This window comes from Asterias amurensis, chromosome 19 (assembly GCF_032118995.1).
Source record: "Asterias amurensis chromosome 19, ASM3211899v1".
Taxonomy (NCBI): Eukaryota; Metazoa; Echinodermata; class Asteroidea; order Forcipulatida; family Asteriidae; genus Asterias; species Asterias amurensis.
The window spans coordinates 517,603-540,978 of NC_092666.1; the positions used below are offsets into that span (position 1 = coordinate 517,603).

At 38.7% G+C, this 23,376-nt stretch overlaps 1 protein-coding gene across 3 annotated transcripts in view; it reads right to left on the minus strand.

Moving 5' to 3' along the window:
* The window catches only part of LOC139951714 (uncharacterized), a 48,391-nt gene that overhangs the window by 4,486 nt on the left and 20,529 nt on the right, over positions 1 to 23,376 (minus strand). For 2 of the 3 annotated variants that reach the window (XM_071950762.1, XM_071950760.1), the window contains exons 9-19: positions 22,593 to 22,711; positions 21,461 to 21,565; positions 20,831 to 20,987; positions 17,904 to 19,779; positions 16,171 to 16,358; positions 14,714 to 15,031; positions 13,601 to 14,412; positions 12,184 to 12,626; positions 11,437 to 11,582; positions 10,501 to 10,695; positions 7,674 to 7,799 (exon numbers count right to left, since the gene is read on the minus strand). In XM_071950762.1, coding sequence (XP_071806863.1) covers positions 7,674 to 7,799; positions 10,501 to 10,695; positions 11,437 to 11,582; positions 12,184 to 12,626; positions 13,601 to 14,412; positions 14,714 to 15,031; positions 16,171 to 16,358; positions 17,904 to 19,779; positions 20,831 to 20,987; positions 21,461 to 21,565; positions 22,593 to 22,711 — 4,485 coding nt within the window. The remainder of the gene's footprint in view (positions 1 to 7,673; positions 7,800 to 10,500; positions 10,696 to 11,436; positions 11,583 to 12,183; positions 12,627 to 13,600; positions 14,413 to 14,713; positions 15,032 to 16,170; positions 16,359 to 17,903; positions 19,780 to 20,830; positions 20,988 to 21,460; positions 21,566 to 22,592; positions 22,712 to 23,376) is intronic. The other variant, XM_071950761.1, reaches the window with a different exon arrangement.

Here is a 23,376-nt window from a genome sequence, read left to right on the forward strand (position 1 = left end):
GTCAGAGATAATACTAATAGTAATAATAACAATAATACAAGGTATTTATATAGCGCTCTAACTAACAAAGGAAAGTACCACAGCGGTTTCAAGCAAAGTGAAATCAATTGAACAAGCAAGCAACATTCTCAGCAATGCCGTCTCCATGCTGTGGCCAGACCTGTAAGCAGACTGAAACTTCTGATACAACATATTTGTACAAATCTGATCATTGATATGACTTAAAGCAACCTTAAAATTCAATGAGTTTAGAGAACCGTACTATAGTTCTTGAGATTGTTCACATCCAGCCCGGGCTTCTTTATAATTGGTGAAACTATGGTTTCCTTGAGGTTTGATGGAGAGGAACCTGTTAACGATGGAAACCAGAGCAGAGAGGGGAGTCTCGGTATTCATTTTCAACACCCCCAGCCGTGACACTTAGGTCCTTATGCAAGACAATTAACCAATGCTTCGTCCTTCGGATGGGTCGTAAGGCCGTTGGTCCCGTGTGTTATGTAACGCATGTTAAAAAAAACAAAAAAAACAGTGCAATTATCAAAAAGAGAAGGGGATCACCCCGGTGTTCCTGGCTGTGGCTGCTGTATGCGCCGTAGCACCTTGTAAACCCTTATAAGGTGCTAAATAATTAGGTCTCAGAATTCATCACTGAAATAACCTTTCTTTCTTAAGGTTTCTACATACTCAGCGCCTTGAGTACCTTGTTTGGTAGATACGTGCGCTATATGTATATTAGTATTTAATATTATATTATAATTATGTTAGGAGTGGGTCCAGGGGTTCATCTTTACTTAAGATGAGTTGTTTATCATAGTGATTTGTATTGTGGCACAACACTTTGCTTAGCAGATTGATACTCAGTTCAGATCAATCTCAACTCTTTGTGAAATTGACCCCAGGTCGCACAACTTGCTCAGTGATTTGCTTATGAGTCTGAGGACCTCGTAAGAGAGTTGAGTTTTTAGACTGTGGCTTTCTCCCCTACATGCACACACGTACAGTGAGCAGCAACTGGTTTGGATGAACCATACAACATGGTTGACACAGTCACACACGTGTGCATTTGTTTACTCTGAGCAGGATTTTTCTGACTTGGGATTTTATAAATAAACTTTTTACATGGGAGCTAGAGAAATGCAAGAAATTTCATTTATTTGTTTTTATTCTTAACAAGATACATTGCAACACAATTGAATCCTGTTCATTCTCTGCCGCACTGATACTTTTGTGACTATCAGAGTATGTGACCCTCCCTCTCCAACTGAATGTCATAGGTTCAAATTCATGTCCTTCCTTTTGTTATAAAATTTATTTTTAAGTTGTCTCCTAATTTCGCACACATGTATTATTCTTAATTATATTCTATTTTATTATTGAAATTCTTGGTTGTCTGTATCCATATCCAAAGATCCTTTCAAAGTTTCAAACTTGTGTCTGCCCACTTGTGTCCTAGGATTTAATAATAGTATTGACTTTCATTTGTTATTGTGTTATGTTTTTGGCAATATTTAATTCCGAACATAAAGTACATGTGTTGATGCAACTATTTTTTACATTTCAATTCAATTTCATGACCTTTTCCCCCCTTTCTCATTTATAACATTTCAGGCAGATTTTGGTCTGTTTATTTTATACATTTAACCAAGTCTAGACATTGAAAATGTTTGGATAAACTACAATTTGATGGCTATTGCGTCCTATAACCAGTTGACACTGGATGTTGAGTTTAGCACACCAATGTTACTTCCAGTTGGTAACAGGACTGATGTATCTTAACTGTGTTATTGGTATGTGTATTGATACTTCCAGTTGGTGACAGGACTGATGTATCTTAACTGTGTTATTGGTGTGTGTATTGATACTTCCAGTTGGTAACAGGACTGATGTATCTTAACTGTGTTATTGGTGTGTGTATTGATACTTCCAGTTGGTAACAGGACTGATGTATCTTAACTGTGTTATTGGTGTGTGTATTGATACTTCCAGTTGGTAACAGGACTGATGTATCTTAACTGTGTTATTGGTATGTGTATTGATACTTCCAGTTGGTGACAGGACTGATGTATCTTAACTGTGTTATTGGTGTGTGTATTGATACTTCCAGTTGGTAACAGGACTGATGTATCTTAACTGTGTTATTGGTATGTGTATTGATACTTCTAGTTGGTAACAGGACTGATGTATCTTAACTGTGTTATTGGTGTGTGTATTGATACTTCCAGTTGGTAACAGGACTGATGTATCTTAACTGTGTTATTGGTATGTGTATTGATACTTCCAGTTGGTGACAGGACTGATGTATCTTAACTGTGTTATTGGTGTGTGTATTGATACTTCCAGTTGGTAACAGGACTGATGTATCTTAACTGTGTTATTGGTGTGTGTATTGATACTTCCAGTTGGTGACAGGACTGATGTATCTTAACTGTGTTATTGGTGTGTGTATTGATACTTCCAGTTGGTGACAGGACTGATGTATCTTAACTGTGTTATTGGTGTGTGTATTGATACTTCCAGTTGGTGACAGGACTGATGTATCTTAACTGTGTTATTGGTATGTGTATTGATACTTCCAGTTGGTAACAGGACTGATGTATCTTAACTGTGTTATTGGTGTGTGTATTGATACTTCCAGTTGGTAACAGGACTGATGTATCTTAACTGTGTTATTGGTGTGTGTATTGATACTTCCAGTTGGTAACAGGACAGATGTATCTTAACCGTGTTATTGGTGTGTGTATTGATACTTCCAGTTGGTGACAGGACTGATGTATCTTAACTGTGTTATTGGTGTGTGTATTGATACTTCCAGTTGGTGACAGGACTGATGTATCTTAACTGTGTTATTGGTGTGTGTATTGATACTTCCAGTTGGTGACAGGACTGATGTATCTTAACTGTGTTATTGGTGTGTGTATTGATACTTCCAGTTGGTGACAGGACTGATGTATCTTAACTGTGTTATTGGTGTGTGTATTGATACTTCCAGTTGGTGACAGGACTGATGTATCTTAACTGTGTTATTGGTGTGTGTATTGATACTTCCAGTTGGTGACAGGACTGATGTATCTTAACTGTGTTATTGGTGTGTGTATTGATACTTCCAGTTGGTGACAGGACTGATGTATCTTAACTGTGTTATTGGTGTGTGTATTGATACTTCCAGTTGGTGACAGGACTGATGTATCTTAACTGTGTTATTGGTATGTGTATTGATACTTCCAGTTGGTAACAGGACTGATGTATCTTAACTGTGTTATTGGTGTGTGTATTGATACTTCCAGTTGGTAACAGGACTGATGTATCTTAACTGTGTTATTGGTGTGTGTATTGATACTTCCAGTTGGTAACAGGACAGATGTATCTTAACCGTGTTATTGGTGTGTGTATTGATACTTCCAGTTGGTGACAGGACTGATGTATCTTAACTGTGTTATTGGTGTGTGTATTGATACTTCCAGTTGGTGACAGGACTGATGTATCTTAACTGTGTTATTGGTGTGTGTATTGATACTTCCAGTTGGTGACAGGACTGATGTATCTTAACTGTGTTATTGGTGTGTGTATTGATACTTCCAGTTGGTGACAGGACTGATGTATCTTAACTGTGTTATTGGTGTGTGTATTGATACTTCCAGTTGGTGACAGGACTGATGTATCTTAACTGTGTTATTGGTGTGTGTATTGATACTTCCAGTTGGTGACAGGACTGATGTATCTTAACTGTGTTATTGGTGTGTGTATTGATACTTCCAGTTGGTGACAGGACTGATGTATCTTAACTGTGTTATTGGTGTGTGTATTGATACTTCCAGTTGGTGACAGGACTGATGTATCTTAACTGTGTTATTGGTGTGTGTATTGATACTTCCAGTTGGTAACAGGACTGATGTATCTTAACTGTGTTATTGGTGTGTGTATTGATACTTCCAGTTGGTGACAGGACTGATGTATCTTAACTGTGTTATTGGTATGTGTATTGATACTTCCAGTTGGTGACAGGACTGATGTATCTTAACTGTGTTATTGGTGTGTGTATTGATACTTCCAGTTGGTGACAGGACTGATGTATCTAAACTGTGTTATTGGTGTGTGTATTGATACTTCCAGTTGGTAACAGGACTGATGTATCTTAACTGTGTTATTGGTGTGTGTATTGATACTTCCAGTTGGTGACAGGACTGATGTATCTTAACTGTGTTATTGGTATGTGTATTGATACTTCCAGTTGGTGACAGGACTGATGTATCTTAACTGTGTTATTGGTGTGTGTATTGATACTTCCAGTTGGTGACAGGACTGATGTATCTTAACTGTGTTATTGGTATGTGTATTGATACTTCCAGTTGGTGACAGGACTGATGTATCTTAACTGTGTTATTGGTATGTGTATTGATACTTCCAGTTGGTGACAGGACTGATGTATCTAAACTGTGTTATTGGTGTGTGTATTGATACTTCCAGTTGGTGACAGGACTGATGTATCTTAACTGTGTTATTGGTGTGTGTATTAATACTTCCAGTTGGTGACAGGACTGATGTATCTAAACTGTGTTATTGGTGTGTGTATTGATACTTCCAGTTGGTGACAGGACTGATGTATCTAAACTGTGTTATTGGTGTGTGTATTGATACTTCCAGTTGGTGACAGGACTGATGTATCTAAACTGTGTTATTGGTGTGTGTATTGATACTTCCAGTTGGTGACAGGACTGATGTATCTTAACTGTGTTATTGGTGTGTGTATTGATACTTCCAGTTGGTGACAGGACTGATGTATCTTAACTGTGTTATTGGTGTGTGTATTGATACTTCCAGTTGGTAACAGGACTGATGTATCTTAACTGTGTTATTGGTGTGTGTATTGATACTTCCAGTTGGTAACAGGACTGATGTATCTTAACTGTGTTATTGGTATGTGTATTGATACTTCCAGTTGGTGACAGGACTGATGTATCTTAACTGTGTTATTGGTGTGTGTATTGATACTTCCAGTTGGTGACAGGACTGATGTATCTTAACTGTGTTATTGGTGTGTGTATTGATACTTCCAGTTGGTGACAGGACTGATGTATCTTAACTGTGTTATTGGTGTGTGTATTGATACTTCCAGTTGGTAACAGGACTGATGTATCTTAACTGTGTTATTGGTATGTGTATTGATACTTCTAGTTGGTAACAGGACTGATGTATCTTAACTGTGTTATTGGTGTGTGTATTGATACTTCCAGTTGGTAACAGGACAGATGTATCTTAACCGTGTTATTGGTGTGTGTATTGATACTTCCAGTTGGTGACAGGACTGATGTATCTTAACTGTGTTATTGGTGTGTGTATTGATACTTCCAGTTGGTAACAGGACAGATGTATCTTAACTGTGTTATTGGTATGTGTATTGATACTTCCAGTTGGTGACAGGACTGATGTATCTTAACTGTGTTATTGGTGTGTGTATTGATACTTCCAGTTGGTGACAGGACAGATGTATCTTAACTGTGTTATTGGTATGTGTATTGATACTTCCAGTTGGTGACAGGACTGATGTATCTTAACTGTGTTATTGGTGTGTGTATTGATACTTCCAGTTGGTGACAGGACTGATGTATCTTAACTGTGTTATTGGTGTGTGTATTGATACTTCCAGTTGGTGACAGGACTGATGTATCTTAACTGTGTTATTGGTATGTGTATTGATACTTCCAGTTGGTGACAGGACTGATGTATCTTAACTGTGTTATTGGTGTGTGTATTGATACTTCCAGTTGGTGACAGGACTGATGTATCTTAACTGTGTTATTGGTGTGTGTATTGATACTTCCAGTTGGTGACAGGACTGATGTATCTTAACTGTGTTATTGGTGTGTGTATTGATACTTCCAGTTGGTGACAGGACTGATGTATCTTAACTGTGTTATTGGTGTGTGTATATCGATGCACATTGCTGGGGGTGTCACTGCAAGGGATTGTTTACATTAAATTGAAACAATATGCTATCATGATGTAATTTGGGAAATACTCGGATATTATTACCCTGAAAAAAGAGGCATGCAATTGAGTCTTCCAGAATAATTTCTTGGGGTAAAATTTAATTTTGTTCTCTACCTACTGTCCTAAACTTTTCAGAGAAAGTTACCTAAAACAAACTATTATTTTTGTAAGGCCTAAGCAACAACAGCCAGCTAATGCTAGAGGGCGCTTTGCAGACGGTATTTTTTGTGTGGATATGGCGAAGCATTATGGAATTTAATACAGAGTTTGTGCCATAAAAAAAACGGCAGCTTGCGCAAATTTCAAAAGAGTCCATCTTTTCAAAGATTGCGTCCAACATTTTTACAAGTATTAGGCACCTTGTCAAAACTATCCCAAGGAAAACACCTTGACAGCAAAACCCACACAAAATTTCCTCCAGCTCCATATTTTGTTTGCTTTCAAATAAATTTATCTTCCAGTCTCAACCTCATTTATAAACAAACGAAGGAGTACTAAACTTAAACAACAACTACATTAGCAATTCTTGAACAATGTTATTGCATTCTTTTTTCGTCAACCATTGAAAGTAGCGTCATGTTTAGAAAAAATGTTTAGGTACCCCACTTTGCTAATCAAAGATAGACGGTCGTAACAAACTGTTATTATGACAAGCGTCACAAGGGCAACGCGCAAAGTTGAAAATTTCAGAACGTTATTTTGCAACGAACAGCATACACGCGCACAAAGTTTAGAATGTAACTTTTACCCAGTCCTAATGTGGAGTGTGACGCATTGACCCTCACAATACGCACTGAGAAATAGAAAAAGGAGTAGGTTATAGCTTTTCAAACCACCCTCCTGTTTATGCATCTGATTGCTGGGTTAGCACATACAGGAAGATAAAACACATTGTGATTCAAACAAAACTGTGTGTGTGTGAATTTTGTTCATGGAAGAAATGTATCTAGTCTTTGAATAGGTTGTTATGCTGTCTTCTTCCATATGTGTGAAGAATTGATTAAAAAACCTTCCCGCTGAAAATAATTTTGTCACAATGTTCGACCTTACGGAGGTCCTTAGTTAGCCAAATGCCAGTGGAAATCGCGGCGGACCAGCTGAAACACTTTGCCTAGTGGTCCGACTGACCAGTCAAAAAGACCTGCAGAGGTAGTACAGAACTATGACTATTTATTTATTATTTCAAGGTTCAAATAAATAGTAAAAACATTCACTCAATTTTATCAAGGTTAGGATAAAACGTAATAACGTTCACTCCAAGTGCCGCTGAACGCCGGGCAAACTTCCGATCACGTACACAGCACAAAATCCCATCATGTAACGCACGGACTTGTAGCCTTTGTATCTTCCGATGTGACAATAAATGTAAGAAACATTGAACGCAAGAGGGTGTTTTGGTGAAATTACACGACAGCAAACAAAAATAGTTTCCAAGAAATCAATCGTTAGCAGACAAGGCGCTCTGAAGGATAAGACACGACGATGTTTTGGGGGTCTAAAAAGTCACACAAGACGCATCTTATCCGCAGGAAATTATTTACAGTGCAGGAATGGGTTGCACAATTTGACGATAGAGCAGGATTGGTTTAGCGCCCAGACAAAATTTGACCCTGTGGGGGAACGCTGCCTGAACAGCATTTGATTAATTCTCATCTTATCAATGACTATTGACTAATTATACTTACATGATGGAAAGTAGCCTTCTGTCTTGAATAGTTGCATAACCAGAATCCTTCGAAAATCTAGAATTTTCCTCAGTGTGGAGGCGTTTTTCTCAGGCTCAAAGTCAAATTCTTCACTGTCTTCTGGAACTGACAAAGAACAAATAATTTTTTTTAAGTTTAATCATGACACCTCACTAACACAAAATGTGTCAATTGATGTATTTCAGCTATTTCACTGCTTACTGGGAACTTTGCTTTAAATCTAATCAATAAGGTTTACCGCGAATAGCAAAATATCAAGAGAGGGCGCTGTTGAACCCCCACAAAATAGGCGATGCGTGCTGGAGTCGTGCATGACAACATACATCGCGGTAGCAAATCAGACCCATCTGTCTACCCATAATGCATTGCGGTTCTGAATCGCAATAAACCTGTTAGAAATCTACTCTCTGAGAAGTCAGTATAATTTGTTCCATGTTTGCAGTCTTTCTCTGTGGCACTATTAGTATTAAATGAGTGTAATTGAACAACCCATTCCTTGTGATTTAGGAGGGTTACAATCAAAGCGCTTATCGCTCTGGTAGCTTATATCAACCCATTCCTTGTGATTTAGGAGGGTTACAATCAAAGTGCTTATCGCTCTGGTAGCTTATATCAACCCATTCCTTGTGATTTAGGAGGGTTACAATCAAAGCGCTTATCGCTCTGGTAGCTTATATCAAGACATTTCTCAAGTGTCTTCAGATAATGAGATACAATTTGCAGATATATCAGAAGTAAGTCAATGATGAAACAATCAAAACATGAAACAATCACAACATAAAACTACCTGTCAATTTGGCAAGCATTGGACAATAAGAGGGCAAGCAACATAATCTGGTCATGCAAGCAGTTCATTTACCTTACTCAGTCAGGATGAGGAATTTAGCTAATGCTGGTCAGTTTCAGCTCTTTTGTGTAAACTTTGTAATATTAACAAATTCATGTGGTAGTTTCTTTTAAAAATAAATCTATTCAGTACATGATTTGAGGCATTGCATGGTGAGGTATCAATGTATATTTGGTTTACGGTAACACCATGTGTGTGTCTACTTGCCAGGTAGAGTTTTTTCTTTAGAGAACCGACTTGCTTTATATTCTACTACCGCCAAGTAGATTTATTAGATTGCTCAGGAGACTTCTCAGTTCTGAAAAGAACTATCCCGCTTATGGAGGAAGTTATAGAAAATCGGCTGGGACTACTACATAAGCTTATAGGATCAGTATTAAATACAATACCACGGAGTGAGTTCTTAATTAATCTCAACACTTTGACTATAGCTTTCTCTAGTCTTTGTAAGGAGACTGCAGAGGTTAGAGAGAAGTGGGCTTATTTACAGGGGTTCAGAGGTTTCAGTGTAAATACAATCAACGCACTGATTGGTTCTCCTGAAAGCCCTGTGTAGTAGGGTGTGTCAGTAGACTGTGGGTTGTCAGAGGAGGAGGATGGTAGGATAGTATGCCAAATACTGCTGATGAAATTACCGATATCTTGTGGCACAGTGTCGTGTCTGTGTATTTCGATAGCTTCCCTTATACGCCTTGTATACCAATGTCTCTCAGGTGCTATGATTCTAGCCTGATCCCTAACTATGACATGGTCTAAATCGGTGGAGTGTTTGACAATGGCAGATTTGTCATATTCCCCTCTGCAGCTGTGTGCTTTATGTTCTTTTAGCCTGGTAGTTAGGTCTCTACCGGTCTCGCCAATGTACACTTTACCACAAGTACAAGGAATTCGATAGACCCCTGCCTGACTGCTAGAATCATAATAATAATAATACTAATAATTTGGGGGGCTAATCATCCTTACTCGCAGCTAAGAGCTGTATTGCGAAGGACGCGCCTACAACGTGTTCGAGAAGCAGGCATGCAAGGGCGCATTCAGCTGCCAGCCACATCAACCCATTATTACCACGGAGCACAGCCAAGATCGAAAGTGTTTGATTTTTTCCTGAGGGAGGAAAACCGGATAGTCATGAAAACCCTCGTGGCACAGCAGAGAACCAACGCACAACTCAACTCACATTTGGCCCCGACCGGGAATCGAACCGGGTCACCTTGGTGAGAGGCGAGCGCTTTACGCACAAGCCAACCGTGCCACCCAAAATCAAGCTTGTCTTTGTGAATGTGTAACTTCGTTTCCAACTTATTGCGAGTTGGTAGTAGAGCTTGATTTCTGCTTCACGGAGGGTCTGTTCAATTTTATGCGAGGTATGACCGATGTACAGAAGGACTGCAACGGGCTTTGGATTGTGCAGACTGAGAACTGATCAGTTCATGATGAAAACTTGACAAAAACTGTGGTCAAAACTAACAAGACTTCTAGAATGTGACTGCAATTATTACAACAAACTTAAAAGGATGTAAAATGAAGCCCATGGTTTGTAGCATCTTAAAAACACACCATTGGCATCACCCAAAAGCTGAAAGCTTCATTTGTCAAAAGTAGCAATCATTCCATGTACTTACTACATGAAACGTTCTTTACTCTGGTTGACTTGTTAAAGATTGAGGGTCTTATATTGGTACATTAAGCGTGAATCATTCCAAGCTAATGAACTAACTTGTCTGAAACCAACAAACAAACAAACTAACACTTGCAAATATATCCAGTGATTTTCAGCTCTGTTCGATTACAAACAAGTTCCCAAACTGCCCTACAATTTTATGCATGCTACATTGGCACAGTTAAAGTTAAAATACAGTATTATTTGGAGAACATACAGTGCACTTGACATACATGTACTGTAAGCTAGCACACAACAATTATTATTATTATTAAGTATTTGTTGGTGTCTCTACATACCTGGAGTCTTGAGAATGTGAACATCATCTGCTCCTGATGGGGATGTTAGCCGCTCACTAAATTTAAACACTGTATCATCAACTGTTGGTCGTTTAATTGGAGTGTTAGGCTCTGAACCACTGGATGTTTGGCGATTAGGAGATTTCAATCTTGGTGAGCTAGGATCATTATCAGTCCCAGAATCATCACCTTTACCTTTAACGACAAGTAAGAGCTTAAATAATTATCAAATAATAATATCAAGGTCTTATAAAGCACACCAAACAAGGTACTCAAGGCGCTGAGTATATACAAACTTTCAGAAAGATAGGTTATTGCAGTAAATAATTCTGAGAACAAATTATGTAGCACTTTATAAGGGTTTACAAGGTGCTACGGCGCATACAGCAGCCACAGCCAGGAACACCGGGGCGAACCCCTTCTCTTTTTGATAAGTGCATCGAGTTGGTAAACTGCAAGTTGTCTGAACTGTCACATTGGTAAACTGCAAGTTGTCTGAACTGTCACATTGGTAAACTGCAAGTTGTCTGAACTGTCAAGTTGGCAAAATGCAAGTTGTCTGAACCGTCAAGTTAGTAAAATGCAAGTTGTCTGAACTGTCAAGTTAGTAAACTGCAAGTTGTCTGAACCATCAAGTTGGTAAAATGCAAGTTGTCTGAACTGTCAAGTTAGTAAAATGCAAGTTGTCTGAACCATCAAGTTGGTAAAATGCAAGTTGTCTGAACTGTCAAGTTAGTAAAATGCAAGTTGTCTGAACCATCAAGTTGGTAAAATGCAAGTTGTCTGAACTGTCAAGTTAGTAAACTGCAAGTTGTCTGAACTGTCCAGTTGGTAAACTGCAAGTTGTCTGAACCCACAAGTTTTTCCAATGTCAAGCTGTCCTGACACTGGTGTGATTATGGGCTCAATTCATGAAGAGACTTAAGAACCACCTACCCTGAGAGTTGTTTCTTTTTCTTCTGTAACTACTGACAATAGCATGAGGAGTAAGGGGAATTGTGCTGATGTCTTGAACATGATCTTCTGGATGATACTCTGGTAACTCTTTGAACTGAGCTTCAAAATTAACTTCTTCAAGAACCCTGCCCACAAAAACAAAAACAAATGCACAAAATTTTTTTGCGATATTAAGACAATGTACACAGTGTATTAAAGGGTAGGCACACATTTGGTAATTGTCAAAGACCAGTAATCTCACTTGGTGTATCCAAGCGCTCTGTTCTTCGTGGGGCGCTTTAGAAATGCTTGTGTATTATTATATTATTATTATTATCCCATCATAACCATAAATTAACAAGCCTGTGAAAATTTTGGCTCAATTGGTCATCAAAGTTGCGAGAAAATGATGACAGAAAATACACCCTTGTTGGACCAATTTGTGTGCTTTGTATTATTTTAGTGAGAAATTACCTCTTTCTCAAAAACTACTCTACTTCAGAGGGAGTCGTTTCTCACAATGTTTTATATTATCAACAGCTCTCCAATGCTCGTTACCAAGTCAGGTACCCATTTACCCCTGCTTTTCCTCATCAATATTTCTCTAATATAAATTTTTCTATTAATGAATTGATTTGTGTGTTACATGTACATGTACTTCATAGAGTTGAAATTTGGACGCAGACATTTTTTTAAACACCAAAGCTCAGATTTTATATTGGAATGTACAAAAAAAAACGTTCATACCTCTCCATTCCATCATCAATATTTCTCTTCAAAATCGTCTTAGGATCCCTACTGATCTCTTGAGATTGTGTGTCTGCTGATCCATCCTGGCTATCCATATCATCTAACCCTTTGTTGCTACTACAAGGTACTTGTGTAAGTGGTTGGGGCAGTTCATGTTGCGATGTTGCTGTAGTCTTGATTGATTGGCTGGTGGATGTGTCTTCCGCAGCTATCATTAATGGTACATGTTTGTCATCACTCATTATCAATGTGGGTTTATCAACAACTCTTGAAGATACAGGTTGATTATCAGTTATCACCAATGAAGACTTGTTATCAGCCACTAATGATGTTATTGGTGACATAGTGGTCAATTCATCCTTTGGTTTATCCTGGGTTGGAACACATCTGGCTTCATATGGCTCTCCAACAACATTGGATGAATCATTGGTCTTCTGCACCTGTGAACAAGCAGAAGGGCACAACACATACAATAAACTTGCACTGTAGTAAGAGGGAGTATACAATGTGCATTAACCATCTAAAATTGACTGCGACATGGTGGTTGGTTTAGCAACAACCACATTCTTCATGCAAACAAAAAACAAATTCTTGTAAGGTCATTAGCTTAACAATAGAAATACAGTCCTACGTGTATTAACATGCACAATTTCCCACAAAGCTGAAGTGTCCCTTTAAATTTGAATACAAAATAATTATAAGAGTCATTTGGTACAATACATGGTTGAGGGCAAGCTTTTGCGCGAGACTTGCACAGTCTATAAGATGGACACACATTCAACCTACTTAATATTAATGATAACAGGTAATAATATTTAATAGAGAGGTTTCACAAGAGTGTGGATACAGATACAGATATGGATATGATAACCGCTTCCGTTCACGTCAGCCGCGTGTTCAATTTTGTTTCGCAAACTATAGGTATGTTTCTCTTGAGTGCGGATACGCGTCACGCGAACACACAAAGTGTCGACGTATAAATATCTGTTTCCGTACGCTTGCGAAACCTCTCTATTATCTTCCAATACGCGCTAATCCACCAATCAGACGCTCAAACTGGAGGATGGTATGAAAACCTATAAACTACTTCCAGTTTTGTTATTGCACAGTGCGTATTGTGTGTATCAATGCGTCATGCTCCATATTTGGACAGTGCAAAATTACATTATAAACTTTGTGCACATGTATGCTGTTCGTTGGAAATAACGTTCTGAAATTTTAAACATTGCACGTTGCACGTGAGACTGGAAGATAAATTTGTTATAACATGCGTGCTTGTTGAAAAGAAAAAATATAGCGCGTCTGCGTCCCATTCGGCCTCGTTGGATATGGGATGTGGAAGCACTATATTTTTACGTATTCCACTCGCGCTTGTGTGATAACTTATAATGTTGATAATGTCCACAGCACTTACCTTTCGCTTGTGTGCCTTGACTCCACATTCTTCTAGTATTTTCTTATATTTCTTTCCTTTACATGCCCTCTGTGGTTTGACATTAGATGTAGCTTGCTCATGTGAAAGTGTTGAGTTATCTGTGTTTGAAGTCATATGACCCAAGGAGTATGCAGTGACTGATTGTTTCTGCCGACTACTTGACTCAGTTTCAACAAATACTTTAGGTTCAAAGCTCTGTGATGGGACATTCCTTAGGGAGTCCGAGGATGTGTTGCTTTGTGTTACGTCTGCTTTCTTAGACATTGAGCAACCTGAGACAGTTGATGTCTGCTTTGCAGGTACAGAGTCAATTACTGACCCTTTGGTTCCTTGTGCCTTATCACTTGTTGTATCTGATAATGCATGAGATAGGCAGCCAGTGTCTTTTGAATCATGCATTTGTCTTGAGAGTTGTTTTGTCACGGAAACACATGTGTCAATGACTAAAGGATGTTCAGGCAAGTTTGATACTGTAGCCTGAGTGATTGACTTCGCAGTAGTAAATGACAGAATAGGAGCCAGTTTAGGCATCGTACGAAAACTTTGTGAACTTGGGCTGCTCTTGGTACCTTTACCAAGCTTACAAATGGCTAACTTGGTTCCCTTGTTTACTGCTGCCGATACTACACTTGATGTCGCTACAGGAATAGTTGCGATGGTGGCTTTAATACGTTTTGTAGTAGACGAAGTTGAAGTCAAAGAAGAACTAGACACAACGTTGGTTGGATCAGTCCTCGTCCTGACTTGAGTTGAGGATGTCACAGAAACAATTGGCAATCTGGCTGACGTTCCTACAAACAAAATGATCATCAAATAAATACAATCACTTTGTATGTCAAGGACCTGTTAACATGAATGAGCATTATGTGGGACACATGGATAGCACTCAAGCTATACATTTCAAGGAGTGTTCTAAAGACAGTGGACACTATTGGTAATTGTCAACGCTGACAATTGTCAAAGCAATTGTCAGCTTTCCGTTCATCTTGAAGGGTACACTTTGTACAATTACCTAGGCTGCTTTCCCTCCCCATTCTAACATATTTACTTCCGATGGATATATGGAGTAAGATGAATTAGTCCTACGTGTACCTGTTGAGAAGACGGTCCTTGTTTGAGCAACCTGGGACAATGTTCCGGTAGATGGTACTGGGGCAAGATTGACTATGACACTAGTAGCTGTTAGTGGTGTCTTCATGCCAACGTTCAGGAAGGAACCAACACATCCTGCAGCCAATGTGTTACAAGTTGAGGGCTTTGCTGGCATGATAGGAGCATACGCAACTGGGATAGTTTGATTGACAGTTGGTAGATTCATCAGTGAGGATGGAGCATTACATCGGGAGATAGTGGAGGCAACAACATGTTTAGGCTGTGCTACACCAGCTTGAGTTATCACTCGACTTCCACCTACGTGTACAATAATATAATAACGTTATTGTTTTTATACTAAAATTAAACTCAAATACAAAGATACATGTACATAAACTACCCTTCTCAGTTAAAAAGTTTTGCTCACTGTTCAGGTTTCTGTAAGGAACTCATTGAAAGGCAACAACAGAATGGTTCATTCCTAGATAACAAAACACTTGTAACTAACTACTCATCCTCAAACAGTTTCGCTATTCTTATTGGTGGAGAGCGCGTCATGTGGGTGTGTATAAACCTTTGTTTATGACCAGTAAAAAGTGTTGACACATGGGCGTGACACGCGAGTTTGCACCTAAGCTTAAGACAGTTTCTTCATTCCTATTGGTCGAGAGCAACGGCCGAGACAGTTGTGCCACATTAGCGATACGCGTGACACGCACAGCATTCCCCTATAAGGAGTTGTTTACCTGAGGGCCTTGACTGGGCCTTACCATTTCATAGCTGGAGGGGTGTTGTGTTGAAAGAAATCATTGAAAAATTATAATTTTTGCATTTATTTTACTTTTTGACCAAAAAGTGTTGATATTTTTTTACCGAAAAGGTATTTATGAATGGGAATAAAGTGTGTTGAATCGGTTTTCAACTAGTGGTTTACACCCACCGCGACCTGGTTCTTGATAATTTACCTCGACTTAGTCTCGGTAAAATTATCAAGAACCAGGCCTCGTTGGGATTAAACCACTAGTTGAAAACCTCTTCACCACACATTGATTCCCTTATTTAGAAACAGAGATGTGGACAAACCAGTGTTTAAATTCACTCAAGTGTACATTATCAACAGTGTGGGTTACCAGGGTAGCTACCCTGGTAACCCACACTGTTATTTTGATAATGAAATATGTGATTTATTAGGCTTGGAAGTTTACCAGCTGGTAAACTTCCAAGCCTAATAAATCACATATTTCTAAATATCAGCTTCCTCCAGAAAACGATCAGAGCATACTGATCAAAACGTTGAGTTGAAACCAACGATTCTTTTCAGAACCACCCAACTCATTTAGAGATAATCATTACATGTTGTTACCGCAAACCTTTCTATATCGTATTTCCACCAAGCAAAGTTTTAAATCCCACAAATAACATATTGTTTACACTATATGAGAGAAGACGGTACATACTTTTAATGGCAGTACTTGTAGGAGTGTTTGGTATGGATTGAAGAGCAGATGGAGTCAGTAATGTTCCTTGTAGCTTGGGAGAATTGGCAGTTAGTGTAGCAAGCTGATCACTAGACATCACAAATGGTCCAGGAGAGGCAGGTGTAGCAGGGTAAGATGAATTACCAGCATGTTGCAAGATAGTCAACCTGCAAAACAAATATACACATTGTTATAGCACTCTACATCAGATAATACTCCATTTTAATCCACATAGTTTCTTCACATCAATTCATGCTGATGTATCCTGATAACATGATTCACATCAATTCATGCTGATGTATCCTGATAACATGATTCACATCAATCCTATACACTAATGGATTTGGTGTTTTTAATCAAGTGAACAAAACAACTCAATAGTAATCTCATCAAATAGAGGTAACAAATAATAAACCATCAAGAAAACTGACTGGGTAAATGTTAAAGGGATGCTGCAGTGAATTCAAATAAAACAGTTAATGTTGCTATCATTTATTTCTGATATATGTATTGAACATCAATAAAATGTGTTTTGTTTATTCCCGACATATCTGACTTGCGTAATTAGCGAATAATTCATGCCCCCCCCCCACACTCTGTGGATTGTTACCGCCCCCTACCATCAACGCCATGTCGGGAATTCAAACATATCGTCGGCAAAAAGAGTCTGGTCCCTAACTACACACGCCTAGGTACCAGGCCACACAGTGCACACGTCTCTATATGCACACAGCCAGGGGGCCCGATGGCTCGGGTTACCGACATGACGTCACGTTTATGCAAATGAAGGCTCCCTTTTAGGGGCGGGGTAGGTTCCCCTAATCTCTTGAAAACCATTTTTAAAATACTTGCACATTTAATAAAAAATATATAAAAATGTTTCAGGTTTAAAAAGTCATGTTTAATCGTTTAAATGAATAAAAAAAAACACTGCAGCCACCCTTTAAATGATTAGGAGTTGAATAAGACTCCAACACAATAAGCACATTCATGAACTGAGACAGAATTGCCACACAGTAGTGTCGCTAGCTGTAGAATGGTACAATGTACAGCCTTGAAGAATATTCAAACATGGATAACTTTCACCGATTGAGGGCGTGCACGATGTGGAGCAAAGTTCATTGATACCAACTGTACTTTACCGATCATTGAATCTCAATGGGTTTTTTTGCAAATGAAGTTCTTAACGTTGGAACTGCTAATCATTAATTCATGATTTTTGATGAAAACAGTATTAATCATGTTAATTGGAGATAAGATAGTCCAAAGTTGTGTGTGTGTTTTTTTTGTTTTTTTTTTCTTTTTCCTTTTTTCATTTTGAAAATTGCATGTGAAAGCCGTACGGTCACCCGTTTCTAAATTCCTAAATTCCTACACTGTAAGACTGTTCCAACCGAAATGGATGTCAATCAATAGGTAGCATCGTCAGGGCCGGGGATTAATAACATTTTTTTTAAGAAAAGGTTTTTCTCAAGCATTTGTTGCTTTCATGTCCGATGACGTCATATAAAAATGGGCGCCATGTTGATTACGTCATATTGACGGGCGCCATTTTGATTATGTCATGCCGCCCTCTGTGGAGAACACCGAGCATTCCTTGTCAAGTTAACCTACATTTGAAATAAAACAACATGAGACATTTATGGTGGCCAGACTGCACATTGATTGAACATTAGAAAGGTAAAGTAACTAGGACAAGACATCCAACCTACCTTTGACTAGATGGCAGCAAGTACTTAGTCTGAGAATGAGCTGTTGGGATCAATGTAGAAGTAGTAGCAGATGCAACAGCAATACCAGCAGCAACTGTCACAACTGGACTGTATGGTTGAGTCATTATGGTGACAGGTTGTGAGACTACGTTGGATGGGTTAAGATTGATGGACCTGACTGTTACACACTGAGACTGGTTGACATGTGGTGTTACATTGCTGTTATTGATGCCATTCATGTTGATTGGTTGTAACATCATATGCTGTGCCTGGCTCATTTGGCTTGATGCACTTGCTGATGTATGTGATATTGCAACAAGTTGTGGAGGAAGGGATGCCTGTGATGCAATCAGAGGAATAACTTGTGCCCCATTACTTGCTAACATCTGTGCACTTAAGACATTTGCAGGACCAAGTATCTGATTTGGTGGCTGGGGAACAGTTCCTGCTTTATGATTAGCCACAACCGCTAGCTGACTAGTTGATGTAGCTTTAAGGGTGACTTGATTGCTGATAGGTGGAGCTAACTGAATTGGGCTAGCTATCTGAAACCCTGGTGGCACTGGTTTAGGTCCTGGACCAGGAACATGGGATGGAATTGAAGGTAGAATATACTGAAGATGACAGCCTGTTGATGTGACTGTTGCTGGAGCTACAGGAATACATGTAGATGTATTAGTTTGACAACTTGGCTGTTGCAATGCATGGTGTATCAATGGAGTTACGTTATGAGCAGGCTTCATATTGAGATTAGCTAGAATGCTTGCAGGTGCTGGGCTGTGTGGCCTAGGTTGATTTGCAGCAACTAGTACTCCATTACCTTGCTTAACTTGTGAGATTGTTTGCAGCAACTTAGCAGCATTCATTTGCCTGCAACCAGACTTCAATACAGACAGTGGTTTACCACTCAATATAACATTTCCAGTAGGTAACGAAGCTTGTGATGCTGTAGGTGCATGTACCTCCTTAGATTCCACACTTTCTGCTTTCTGATGGATTTGAAATGAAGAGAATGTAGGCTTAGCAGATGTTGGTGCGCCTACATGCAATCTGTGTAACTGCTGAGTATTGACAATCACTGATCCCTGATGAGACTGTCCAGGCTGTGCTGATTTAGGTTTTAACGTCTTACTGACAATAACTGAACTAGCTTGTGATTGACCAACGATGACTGAACTAGTTGTTGATTGGTTGGAGCTTGCAATAGTTGCTACACGAGCTGATTTATGACTTGCTGCAACCATTTCATGACTTCTACAATCTGTTAAACTTGCTGTAGCTTGTAAGGATTGTACTGACGTGGGCTTGTCAGAGGATGAAGATGGTTGCTGTGTAATTCCATCTTGGTCTTCAGTATGACTGGTTTGATCAGAACTTTGACTGGTGTTCGGAGAAGAGCTCGATTTGAATTCGATTTTGGAGAAATATCCCCGTTTGGCAATTCCCTCTTGGCTTTCTTTATTAGCTGGTTGATACTCATAGAAAGCTTTAGCCTTGCAGTCAGAAAGGGGGTCTGTTTTATTCCTTGGTGAATGTGCCTTAAAGACTGCTCCGGTTGGTTGGAATGTGCTACCGCTAGAGGAAGGACGTGGTATTGCTTTATCATAATTAGAACCACCATCAAACTGATCACAACCAATGTCACTCCTGATTGGTGAATTTGAACCAGGCTTAGCTTTAATTGGTTTAGGTCTATAGGTGATGTCAGATGCAGAGAGGTGTTTCATGACAGGTGAAAAGCGTTGTTGAGGAAAAGCTTTATTCTCAATCATGGTTTCATCTTCAGATTCTGTTTCAGATTCACTGTCAGCAACTCGCTCTTTGCATTCCAGATCAATATGCTGTACTTCTTCAACATTACACACTTCATCATCAGCTGCAATCAAACACAAGTTCACATATTTAATATCTGGCAAATGCATGTGAAAAGCATCTGTATTATCACACCACAAACACTACTAGTAGAATCATTGCCCCCCCCCCCTACTATGCAAGAATCAAACTTAATAACAGCATTACAAAAATGCATTTAAAGGCAGTGGACACTATTGGTAGGTACTCAAAATAGTTATTGCCATTAAACCTTACCTGGTAACGAGTAACGGAGAGAGGTGGTTAGTATAAAACATTGTGAGAAACGGCTCCCTCTGAAGTGACGTTGTTTAAGAAAGAAGTAATTTTCCACAAATTTGATTTTCCACAACTTTGAGGTCTCAAAATCAAGCATCTGAAAGCACACAACTTTGTGTGCCAAGGGTGTTTTTTCTTTCATAGTTATCTCACAACTTCAACGACCATTTGAGCTGAAATTTTCAATGGTTGGTTGTTTTCTGCATTTGTTGAGATACACCAAATGAGAAGACTGGTCTTTGACAATTACCAAAGGTGTCCAGTGTCTTTAAGCACTGTACAAATACATGCAGTATTAATTAAAAACATAATGTCTTATTACCTGGACCAATCAATGTTATTCATATGAACAGCTCTGCATTTGTCTTAAGGCACCTTCATATTTAGTTTACATTTGTTTCCTTCACTAAAACATGTACCTTCTGTAGACCTATTTACAAAGAAGTATTGACTGGAGGGCTAACCTGTTTTGATACAGTGTATGTTGTTGCTGAGTGGTCAAGCACACTGCACTCAAGCTCTAGTGTTTCTGATCAGTAGAGTGTGGGTTCCAGTCCTGGTCTAAACAATTGTGCCCTTAAGCAAAAAAACTAACCACTTTTGCTGTGTCCTTCGGACTGGCTCTCAGAACAGACAATTGGAAACTGTACTTAACTATGATTGGGTCCTGAATAGACTGAAAATGTTAACTGCAAAGCTAGCCAATAGCTCCACAACGCATAGATGAATCTTCTGACCCTTATAAATATTATTGAGATTACATAAACAGGACACTTTGATGAGCTGAGTATACTTACCAATGACATCATCATCTCCCTCTTCATCAATCACCATTTGTTCTTCATCGCTCATTGTTTCCTCGGATTCTAACCGTCGTCGTATTGGTTGTCCCAGTAAGGTCAACGCTTGATCTGGAGTCTTCAACATGGAGGATTTGCAACTCTGTTTTGGTTTCTATTGAATTGGAACATAAAGAACTATCTTGAAATAAGTTTCCACAAGAAGGACAGAAGGAAAGGAAGATCATAGACACAAGTTCCTCCTTAATGCTTCATTTTATTCTTATTCTTGTCTGTGTAGGTTTGGGAAAATAACATATTTTAGTCATTATTCATGTTTAATAATTATTTGTTTTTTAAAACAAATCAATCTGCAGTTCTAAAAAAAAACTAAACCTATTCCTGTGCGCAAAAGGTTTCTAGATTCCGAAGTGTTTTAACACTTAAAAGTGCTCAAGTCAAAATTGCCTTTGAACATGTAGAAGCTTACTTTTTCATAATGACGTTAAGTTCAGACATCTGTCTTGGCTATTTACATGCAAAGCATGATACTATCATGAGAAAATGTGTCATGTACTGACCATTTATGTGGATGAGGATGATTTTATTATAGTCTTGAATAAATTTGAGTTAAGTACAAGATCTTACAAGTGGTTGACATGCAGAGTGAACATGTTTGTATTCCTGAGCACTGCTTGGAACATGAGATGCACTCAACGACCTCTTTTTGGGAGGCACGCACAGCACTGGAATCTGACACAAACACACAAAACAAATAATTATTTCATAGAAACCCACAAGAAAGATTTACATTTGAAATGTTATTTTTCAAAACTTGTTTGGTATGCGAAAACAGCTAGAATCACCCTGCTACTGTTCCAAATTATAATTTAAAATCTGCAAAGACAAAAAATGACGGCTCAATAATGCCCAAAACAGAAGATGTAAGATAAACAACAACTAAGAGTGTATGCCGTTTTAAGTAGCACATGTACGTGTAGATCCAAAACCTTTTTTTTTATTTAAGAAATTGATTGACTAGTATAAATGTCATCATGATGATCTTCTTATTGCGGTTTCCTAGTTGTGCCAAAGAAATAATTGTTTTTAAAAACACTATTGATGTTACATAGGACTTCATAGTTGAGAAGGGATCAAAACAAATACAAGATAGGGTGTAATGGCGGTTTAGAGCATCAAATTCAAGTTCTGATGGCTAAATCATTAGTGTGTGGGTCCGGATCCCGGTCACGGCACTTGCAAGATACTTTACTATATTGGCTTGTCTTCACCCAGGGTAATAAATGGGTACCTGTGGGGTACACATGGATATTGTATTTGAAAAAGCCTTTGGAGCACGACAGCAGCTCAGGGCTGTATACTCCCCAGGGAGCTGAGAAAGATTAAAGGAATGTTATTGGCCCGATGACCTGGGCTCAATTTCATACCGCTACTTAACGGTAAGCAAATTTGCATGCTTACTGTAGCAGAAAAATTTGCTTAAGCCTTAGGGTATTTCAAAGGTTAGCAGAAAAATTGGGCAGTTAATTGCGTGTTTACCGTGGATTTGTATTGTGGCGTCATTTATTTCCGTGCGGTAAGCACTGGAAGGTTAGCATGCCTTTTTGTGTGCTTACGGTAAGCAGCGCTATGAAATAGAAATTGCACAGTAAGCACAAAATTGGCCACTAATCAGCACTATGAAATTGGGCCCTGGGCACTTATGTAAAGTGACGGTTATTGTGAAATGGGGGATAAGGACTTGGTATTATTCTTATACCTTGATTTGAGTTTGTTCCTGATGCTTATCTTCCTGATTGTCTGCATGGCTGGTTTGCTTGCCTTCTGATGTCAGCGAAGCCAATGAAACTAAAGTACCTGGTGCTGTTAGTTCTTGACCTGATTTAGAAATAATAAAAACAGAAGGTATTTAAACATACAGTCAACACATTTGAACATCTGTATTTTAAGTAACATTCAAAACCAGATATTCGGCAGGCACAACCACCAATGGATAGACTGTAAGTTACACAACTTGTTTATTGTTTATAAATGCAATATTTTCAGTGCATTTTGTGTGAAAAAAAGAAAACCGTGTTGATAAATAAATTTTAATTTAGAATGGAGTAATCTTGCTTTAGTTACAGGAAACACTATTTTATTGAGACACTTGAGAAAGTTTAGACACAAAAGTGCTGTAATCCAAAACGATTTTTTAGTTCAAAGTTTGTTCAGAAGGGCCAAAGTCATTCATATTATTATGTAATATTCATAAATACCCCAGACAGTTTCTCTACTCCTATTGGTGGAGAGCGCTACACGTGGGTTGTATAAACGGTTGATAATGACCAGTGTCAGAATTTAACCTCATGGAGACATGTGTATATAGTATTTCCCTCCTCAGTAGCTGTGAGCTTAGTAATAGTTTGCTGACCTCATGAATAATTCATCAGTAGGCAGGGCCAGTAGGGGGTTATTCTGTGTCTTTGTTATGTTTAAATGCTTTGCCTTATTTGAGTCTGCAGTGGTAAGAACCCCCCCCCCCCAGAAATTCCTTAAGGCAT